This window comes from Setaria italica, chromosome III (genome assembly GCF_000263155.2).
Source record: "Setaria italica strain Yugu1 chromosome III, Setaria_italica_v2.0, whole genome shotgun sequence".
In the NCBI taxonomy this organism is placed as follows: Eukaryota; Viridiplantae; Streptophyta; class Magnoliopsida; order Poales; family Poaceae; genus Setaria; species Setaria italica.
Genome location: NC_028452.1, coordinates 1,048,156 through 1,057,697, shown reverse-complemented (window position 1 = coordinate 1,057,697; position 9,542 = coordinate 1,048,156). Strand labels below are relative to the sequence as shown.

General features: G+C 45.5%; 2 protein-coding genes across 2 annotated transcripts; both read right to left on the bottom strand.

Moving 5' to 3' along the window:
- Positions 1–574: 574 nt before the first annotated feature.
- Positions 575–5,691, bottom strand: LOC101781691 (uracil-DNA glycosylase, mitochondrial). Its single transcript, XM_004960050.2, has 7 exons — positions 5,212–5,691; positions 4,880–5,100; positions 3,649–3,807; positions 2,694–2,724; positions 1,791–1,926; positions 1,620–1,703; positions 575–993 (listed from the first exon to the last, which is right to left on the bottom strand). The coding sequence occupies exons 1-7, from the start codon at positions 5,435–5,437 to the stop codon at positions 927–929; spliced, it is 924 nt and encodes a 307-aa protein (XP_004960107.1). The 5' UTR covers positions 5,438–5,691; the 3' UTR covers positions 575–926.
- A 309-nt stretch (positions 5,692–6,000) lies between these two features.
- LOC101780891 (mavicyanin-like) lies at positions 6,001–6,885 on the bottom strand. The gene is made up of 2 exons (XM_004960048.2): positions 6,670–6,885; positions 6,001–6,566 (listed from the first exon to the last, which is right to left on the bottom strand). Exons 1-2 carry the CDS (start codon positions 6,848–6,850, stop codon positions 6,223–6,225), a joined length of 525 nt encoding a protein of 174 aa, XP_004960105.1. The 5' UTR covers positions 6,851–6,885; the 3' UTR covers positions 6,001–6,222.
- Between the last annotated feature and the right edge of the window lie 2,657 nt (positions 6,886–9,542).

Sequence of the window (9,542 nt, the reverse complement as noted above, 5' to 3'; positions counted from 1 at the left end):
GACCCCGGATGGATGGATGGATGGGATGGGATCCCAATTGCCGCGTCGCTTTCTTTCCACAGCCCCGGTCTGAATCGATGCAACACGACGGTTGCGTGTGAAGTTTCAGCAAAGCTTCCGGGCGCACACATCCGGGGTGGGCTAACACGTACTGATGCGTACGTTACGAGCTACGATACTGATGCTACTGCACGTGTCACTCTCCAACAGCACATACGCAAACTGACGTGCCGCTTTCTCACAGTTTCTCTGTTAGGATTACTCGACCACCAGGATGGATGGCACGACTCTCCTGTCCGGTGTGCACCAGCCTACTGTACAAAAATACAGAGAAAGATACAGCAGGTAGGCGCGAGACGTGCACCCCATCTCGAAGCCCAGCACAGCTAATTGGTAGCCAGATACGTGTACGTGCTGGCTGATGCAACGGTAGCTGACGGGGCACTGCTCGTCTTAAAGAAAGCAAAGCCGTGCCTTTTTGCTACTGCAATTTGATTTCGTAGGATCCAAGAGTTGGTGCCGAGTCTACGAGCAAATCTTAGGAGTATGAGAGTTGCGAGACAAAGAGATCCCAAATGAGGAAGGACGATCTGACTTTATGGTAGTTGAAAATACCAAAGGCAGCACGGTGGTTAAGCTCTACGTCAGATCTAACAGCGCGCGGCGCCTCAAATGGGCGTCCAAGTGCCAAATAGAGCAGTTGCACGTACGGCAACCGAAACTAAGCATGTGGGATAAGACATGATGCAAAAGAAGGGCTATACAAAGCGATAGTAGAGGTAGCACTCTCGTTCGGCCATGTAATTTAAGTTGCTGCAAAAATTTGGCCGAACGGGATGGTCATTAACGTAGGTGCTTCCGCTCCACTTCATACAACGGTGGCTGTCAAGCTCGAACAGGCAAATCAAATGTCGACTTGGAATTGTCTAGAGCTGCCAATCGATTGCAGATAGTCCCAGCTTCTCTAGGATCTGATTTGTTTTGGAAAAGTGCCTGGTAATCATGAAATCATAGCAGCACATGAGAAAGGATACAAGGATAATCACAGCAAAAGCTAGCACTTCAGCTATTTGGACCCCCCCCCCCCCCCCCCCCCCAAACAGGGTTTGAGATGCTGAGGAGATCATATCGATGTTCCATGTATCGGGTCTCAGCTAATGCTCACACGGCAGTAGCCATTAACACTTGTAAGTGAAAAGGCAAAAGTAACATCATCAAGTTGGCAAAAAACAAGACAGGACATGGCGGCCAAAAGCAATGGACCGACAATTGCATAACATGCAGTGCTGGTGGAGTTAAATATTTTTCATGGGATAGATCATTATCGACCCACTGAAACCTCAGCGTGAGCACAGACACTAGCCATCTGTGGGCATCCACACGGCTTATCATCAAATAAGCATAATGGTGAACAAACCAAGCAATTCAATACCATAAATGGTAGGAATCTTCATTAATCTTGCTATCAAAGTATGGCCCCAACAAACATGAATCCCAAAATCCTTCATCATTTCTTTACTTCTTTAATCTGTTTTATTTGATTATCTTGGGGGGTGAAGATGAGTCTTAATCTAGGAAAACAGTATAGAAGAAAGTTTATTTAGAGAGAAGAAACAAACCTGCATCCAAAGAAACCCCGGTTTGCAGACAGGCCTGATGGGTGAGCTGATTTCAAAATGTGGTGTTTTGTTTCATCAATCAATCTGCAAAACAGTACAAACATGCACCCAGTGAACCCCACCGCCACATATCTGGTCATGCTATGTGCTGGAACTTGAGTTCAAGTCTACCTTGTTTTCGATTGAGCAGAATTTCCCCAAAGAAGAAAGACCAGTCCTGATCTCTTTTGTGATATAGTCTTAATGACAGCATCAGTAAACTCCTCCCAACCTTTTTTGGCATGTGAGTTTGCTTGATGCTCCCTCACTGGAAAGACAAGATTTCACAAGCTAATCTCAGTGTATCACAAAAGACATAACCCACAAGCATGGAATAACAGATAGGACTATGATTTTGAATAAAACTAAGGGAACAATGAAAACAAAAATAAGAGCACAAAACAGCCTCAAGGTTATGCTACGATAGGCATTACAAGCGTGCAAAATTTACTCTAATATCATCATCAAAATTCCAAAATACAAGACTGTCAATAACATGCAACCATGCAAGACCATGCCGCACTTGTCGTTCTCAAAGCACAATGGCCTTTTGGCAACCATAACTACATAAGGCTTCACAACTAGTATGTTGGCAATTCTCTTTCAACTTTGGGTTACTCTAAAACACGACTAGTATGCATGCACACTAGATCTGTAATAACTTGTGATCACAGAAAATCAACAGGCAGTAGGGTTCAGTTGGGACAGGAGCTTCGTGCAAAGATAAGACATATCTAAGCCTACTTTTAGGAGTGATAAGGAAATGAGTTACAGAAAAGAGGTGTCAGAATTTTCCAGGGCTCAATCAAGTGAGCTGGAACATAATTTGAATCAAGATACAGGAAATCGGTATGGATAAATCTAAATACAGCTGTAACTAGAAGAATAGAGTGAGGCACATTTAAGTATAACCTGAACATAGATGTACAATAAAAACATTTACAGCAACATGGTTTGGTTAAGATTGCAGACAGATAAGAACTAAGGGGAGCTGGGAAAATAGATCTTTTGTTCATATGGAGAAAACAACCATACCAGTCAGTACGGTATTGAGCATAAGAACACCCTGCAAAATACACATGTTTTTGTCCAAGTTAATGAATATCTCCAGAAGCCAGAAAGAGAAAAATTATGACATTAAATGAGGAATTTTTGTAAAAGGTGTTATGTACTCCCTCAGTCCCAAATTATAAGTCATTTTGGCTTTTTTAGATTCATAGGTTTTGCTATGCACCTAAATATATAATTATGTTAGGATGCATAGTAAAAGGTATGAATCTAGAAAACCTAAAACGACCTATAATTTGGGACAGAGGGAGTAAGAAGCTAAAGGAGCATCAGCGCCGTCATTTTGTTAACCCTCACTTTAAAGTAACCAATACAATTTTAACCACAGCAAACACTTTATTTTCTAATTTTCTTGCATAGGTCCTTTATTTAAAATATATCGCAATCTTCCTTAACCTCTTCCAATGAACTCACTTAGTTACTAATAACCAACTCAGGAAACTAATCCATTCCATGGCATCCATGTGGCATAAAGCATGGAAAATAAACATACAAAGGGCCTGTTTGTTTGAGCTGCAGCTTTTGAGCTTTTCTGAAAAGCTGTTGATGGCTTTTTGCTTCTGAAAAGCCACCACTAGCTTTTAGAAGATGTGTTAAGCTTTCTGAGCTCAAAAAGCTACGAAAAGCTCATAAAACTGAGCTTTCCAGCTTTCTATATAAACTCAGCTTTTCTGGGCTTCCAACTTTTCGGAAGCTACACGAGAAAATCGCTGTTTGTTTGAGCTTCTAGCTTTTCACGCTGAGAAGCTGCCAGGAAGCTCAACAAATAGGGCCAAAATTGTCAATACTAGCAGATTCCTTGGATACAATAGATAGTGAAAGAGTGTAATGCCTTTTTCTTGTAAATTGTTGTCCCATAGGTCATGATATATCAATGCCCGTATCCTCTTCTACGACAAGATTGAATATGAAATCATCTTACCTGCACAGCCCATCTTTCCAAATTTCCATGTGATGGCACAGTACAACCTAGGTCCTTTTCCAGCTCTTTAAATATGTTACCTAAGCTGGAAGGTTTTTTTATCCCCTCCGGTACTGAGAAAGATAATCCCATGGCCTGACCAGGGCCATGATATGGATCCTGAAAAGTAAGCATAGTAAAATATGAGCACTGAGAAACAATAGCAGAAATGCGTTTTGACCCTTACAGATGGCATGTGGCTTATTTTGTAGATGAACTATTAGTCTGGCACTAATAACATTACCTTGAACACAAAAAGTTCGAGATAACAAATGCAAAAAAAAACCCTCTGAACTCACAAGTCACAAACTAGTTGCAAGATGAAGCAGCTGGTTTTGCTATATTAATGCCAACTAGATTAAAGTACAACGGACATGGAGCATGACCTATTCAATGTCCAAAGTTCTATGCAGCAAAGCTTAATCAAATGAAAGCTGAGCAGAAGGTGAGGAAATGATATAACAAGGTAGCATCTTGACACCAATCAACAATTCTAGCCAATATGACCTAGCACCAAGCAGGCTAGCAGCATGATAGGAAAACAAACTGCAGACATGGGTATTATGATATCTGAAACTGTGCAAAAATACAGGCAGCATAGGCTCAAATTAGTTAACTCAAAAGCCAATAGATCTTATAGCACAATGCAGACACAAAGAACAGAAGCAAACATTTATGTAACTGAGCTGCAACGTGTGAATGATCCATCTATGTTTTTGTTTAGCACCAGTGGGACAAAACAACTTTGGATAACAGTCAGAATAACTGAACCCTGTTTACACAGTAAGGCTATCATATCCTCAAATTAGAAAATTGACGTTACACTACCAGAACTGCCACACATTACCACTGCAGAACTACTAAAAAGAAGGTGCTGCAAATAACAATACTACCAATTCTTGTGAATGCACGCCAACAAAAACAAGGTGTTGCCACCTCATTATAGAATAATCAGATCGGTAGTGTAACATTATTGATCATCCAAATAACCAATCGTGCATCTATTCATAACTCTATAACAAATTTGCCACAAATGGTAAACTGCGTATGGATAATGAAGAATTGGCCGCACCACAGTTCCTGCTGCTATGCAGTACAACATCTACATGATTCCATAGCTTAGCAGCTTAAAACTCAAGAGGCAGGTTCTGCTCCTGGGTATGAATGATGATAAGGTTGGAAGCATGGGTACCTGGCCGATGATAACAGCCTTGACGCGGTCGAACGGGGTGGCGTTGAGCGCGTGAAAGACGAGGTGCGGCGGCGGATAGACGGGCAGCGGGCCGTGCAGCCGCTCGTGGGTGACGAAGCGGCAGAGCTCGAGCGCGTAGGGCTTGCGCAGCTCCCCGTCCAGCGCCTCCACCCACGTCTTCTCCACGAGGAGCTCCTCCAGCTTCGCGGCGCCCCCCGACGCTAGATAAACCACCGCAACCAAACAGCGTCACTCACACGACCGACCAGATGGGCGTCGTACGCGCGGAAATGGAACCCTAGGGGGCGAAGGGAAGGAGGTCCGGGGCGTACCTTTGGCTTTCGATTCGGCGAGGCGGAGGTTGCGGCGCGCTCGGGCGAGCGCGAGGTTGGTGTCGGCGCGGCGGCGCTGCTCCGGCGTGAGCGATGAGGGGGATGAGGAGGAGGAGAGGGAGGCGCTCGCCGGGGCGGTAGCGCCCGCGCGGAGGCGCTTGGCGGGGCGCGTGAAGAAGTCGGCGATGGTCTTGGGCGCCGTCGGGGTGGGAGGGGACGGCGGCATTGGGCTCCGGATTTGGAGAGATTTCGGGAGGGCGGCGGAGGGGCGGTGTTTTGCTCTGCAACTGCAGGTTTGCTTGGGATTTTATCGGGGGCTACGAGTCGTTCGACTTCGAGGGCGGAGGAAATGGGCGCGCGTCGCGAGGAGGCAGGCAGCAGTGGGGAGGGGAAGAGCTGCGGCGGCAAGGCTACCGATTTTGGGCGCGCGGGGCGATGGAGTTGGCGCCACGGACCTCGGCGCCGGTGGATTCGCGTGAATTGGCCCGCATTTCGCAGTGAATTTTGCACTTTTGCTCGCGCGTTGTGGCCATGCCCAAATTCGACGTGTGGTGAAATGGCAAAATCAGGTCACATCCCCAGACTGCCAGATTTACCAGCAACTAAAAATTGACGCGGCAATCGTCGTCGCCGTCAGACTCGCCGCTTCTGTTGCGTTTGTGTTTCCCACAGGCGCGGGCTTCCAAAGCCCAAAACTGGTGCGGCACAAAGCGTTGTGGGCCGATTTGGGCCGGAATGAAGTTTGGACCTACTCGTCGTCAAAGTCGTAACGCAAAATATTGTGTTCATTTCTTCTTGTGGGTACGCGAAATACAGTTCAAACGATTTGATCCCAACAAAAGCCACAAATATAAATCGCTCCACACGATCACAATTCACAAGCCTACTAATTTCACCTCAGAAAAAGATGAACGGAACGCGACCTGGGAACCGGTACTACTAGATAATTATATCGACGAACTAAAAAGATATGCACGAACGCCCGTCCAGCCACAGCCAGCATTCGCAAACTTAGACGCCGATCATGACGACCGGCAGCGCCATCGCCACGGCGGCAATGGCGCCGGCGAGCGCGCTGGTGCCTGGCGCGGCGCCGCTCGGGTGTGGCGGGGTAGGAGGTGCCGGCGGCGCCAGGGGCGACGGCGGGGGCGCGCCCTGGCCGATGACCTTGACGATCATCCTCTGCCCGCGCTCGCAGTGGCCCGTCACGCCGCTGATGAAGTAGAAGAGGCCCGGGCGGTCCAGCTCCACCTCCGTGTCGCCGTTGTTGGAGAAGAAGATGGGGTGCGCCGCGCGGCAGTTGTTGTAGTCGTCCTCCGTCACCACCATCACCGAGTCCTTCTTGTACTTGAAATCTGCACGCATCATCAGTTGAGTTGGCAAGAGAACGGCATGCATGCACACATGCATGGCCGTGGCGAGGATCTATCGGATCAACGACGAGGAAATGGATCTTACGGACGCTGTCGCCGACGAGGAAGCGGTTCTTGGACGCCCACTGGTTGTACCTACCGCCGTCGCTAGCCGGCGGCACGACCCACCCGTCGTCGCCGCCGACCTCGAAGGCGGTAGCGTCTCCGCGGCGGCACAACGCGCCGAGGAGGGCGAGAAGAAGCGCAAGTGAAACGAGATTCGCCATCGCTGCAGCCGTGTTCTTCGATCAGCACCGATAGATGCGCAATGGCTAAAGAGTTTCCCCGCGGTGGCAGGAGGAGAGAATTAATAGGGAGGAAGGGAGTGGAGGTGGGTGGTCGTGGTTAGAGTCTCGAGGAGGGAATCGTGGAGACCGCGAGAACGTGGGGGCGCGCGGGCGGAGTTGGCTCGCCGCGGGTCGTCGTCCATCGCCGCTCTCGTCGTGTTGACCGCGCGCGCTGGTACCTTGCGGGCTGTTACTTGAACGAATGAAGTGGAACATGTATGGTTTACCTATCCGATGATTCGGAACAATACGATAGTTGTTTGATTATTTAAATATCACAGATAATAGTTCATACATATCAGACCATAGTTCATACATATCAAACAATACCAGACCATAGTTCATACATACCAAACCATCAACCACCGTAATTTCAATTCATGTGGTTAGCAAAATATTAGGATCAACACCAACAAGCTAAAAAATACCACAACGCAGTTTAGGACTAGGTACAACACACAGTTACTATTATAAACCACCGTAGATTACAGTTCTAGTGGTTAGCAAAATATTTAGATTGCTACTTATAGATCGGCACCGAAAGTTGCAACCCATATCATTTTGCTTGACAGGGGCAGCTTGTAAAAGGTTCTTGCTTGTGGTGGATGGTCACACAAATAAGCATAGTAGTGATCGAGATGGGCTGCATCAAATCCAAGGATACTCATCATGGCATTATAAAGTCTCTTAGGAATGTCACCATCTGAAGTAATGGCCTTGGTGACATTTGTTATGGCTGCTGCTAAGTTCCCAAGGCTCTAGCTAATCATAGTCACCATGGTAATGTTAGGATCTTCAACAGTGACCTTAGTCTTCTTTGGTGGTGGTGGTTTAGTACCTAAGGACTCCCCGCCAGTATTGTTGACAGACATTGTCACCTCATCAGGCATTGCCCCTACTTGATCATTTGTAGGTGAAGCATCTTCAATGTCTTTTGGTGCATTATCTGTTTCAGTAACCTTTGTAGCAAGAGGGTCATTTGCTCCCTTGGCATATGCACCAGTTGCCAAACTATTGCTAAAGATAGTGGCCATCTCATGCTAGTGCTCATTTGGAGTGTTTAAGTAGTTGGCATCCTCACGATGGTCCTAGCAGGCAAAATACATTGATGCCATGAATTTTAGTAAAATATTAAGACTCATATGGCAACAATTTCAACAAACCAAGAAGAGCATATGGTAAAAATTTCAATCCAATAATAACAATCATATGGCAAGTAAACTAACCCGAATATGACCAATGTAATGCTCTCTCTCAAGGGTTATGGTGCAGCTTTCTTCGTCCCAATTAGCTGCACTCAAGCTTTTTAGCTTCACAATCTTTCCATAAATCTTTTTCCACTTTCTAAGGTGGTGGTTGCTAACTTGCGTACTAGTGACATGAACACCCAGACACTCATTCAAAGCCCTTGCACAGGCATTCGGATGAACTTGCTTGAAGCCTGAAGAGGTTTTAGTGCCACTAGCCACAAGGTGAGACAAGTAGCTTGACATAGCACTTGTCCATTGAATTGCACCTCCACCATGTGCAGCCAAGTTATCTCCCTAATGTTCCTAGTCCATCTCCTACAACATACAAAAGAAACACAAGAATTCATAATATAGAAAAATTATTCATATTAAATCAGCAAGGATTCATATCAAAACAGCACAAGCATTCCTATTAAAATAGTAAAAGGATTCATATTACAACATCACAATGGTTTCCACTAGGCACAACACAATGGTTCATAGCTGCTACATAAATTCGAGAAAATAAACAACACAAAAAATAGTTCATTGGTACAATACAAAGCACACTATTAATGTCCATAGTGATTTTGACAATCTGCCCACATCGCTTCAGCAATTAATTGCTTCTTGTCAACCATAAACCTATGGTCATTTGCTAGCTGCCTTGTCGTCCTTCGAGGGTTAGGTGTCCAATTGCTCTCTGGTGGAATGAAACGGTCTGTTCCTTGAGAAATAACCTAATTGTGAAGGATGCAACAAGCTAGGATAATATCAACTTGAGTGCGAAAGGGGAAGAATGGGGTTGCATCATCAAAAATTTTGAATCTCCTCTTGAGCGATCCAAAGGTACACTCTATGGTCACCCGTAGAGAAAAGTACCTAAAATTGAACAACTCCTTAGTATTTTGTACAGGGTTATTCCCCTCAATCAAGTGATACCGTACAACACGGAACGATGGCATGAACCTAGATTTGGCTCCATATCCAGCATCAACTAGGTAGAATTTTCCTAAGATATTACCAACATGGTGATTAAATAAGGTTCAATTGAATTGGTATGGTCATAAATATTTAGAAACAATTTTGTTACCTTCCGGGATACATAGTCCATTCTCACGCTCTATTGCATCAGCTAAAACACACAGCATCATGTGCTGTCCCCTCCCAACCAGCCAGCACATATGTGAATTTCAAGTCAATATCTACCGTTGCCATAACATTTTGGGTAGGAAATGATTTTCTACCACGAAAGGCTGCTTCCATAGACTTACTAACAGATGCTCTTATATGTGTTCCATCAATAGCACTAATACAATCCTATTGTTCACATAAAAAAGTCAGAAACCAAAAGTTATAACCATACATCCCTAATCTAGGATTTGTCGTGTCATACCTTGAAG

Coding starts and splice junctions, on each gene's coding strand:
- LOC101780891 (XM_004960048.2), bottom strand. CDS start 6,850: ATGGCGAATCTCGTTTCACTTGCGCTTCTTCTCGCCCTCCTCGGCGCG. Junction 6,567..6,669: donor CCTCGTCGGCGACAGCGTCC/GTAAGATCCATT, acceptor TGATGCGTGCAG/ATTTCAAGTACAAGAAGGAC.
- LOC101781691 (XM_004960050.2), bottom strand. CDS start 5,437: ATGCCGCCGTCCCCTCCCACCCCGACGGCGCCCAAGACCATCGCCGAC. Junction 1,704..1,790: donor TCTGCTCAATCGAAAACAAG/GTAGACTTGAAC, acceptor ACTGTTTTGCAG/ATTGATTGATGAAACAAAAC. Junction 994..1,619: donor CGGGGTTTCTTTGGATGCAG/GTTTGTTTCTTC, acceptor CATGATTACCAG/GCACTTTTCCAAAACAAATC.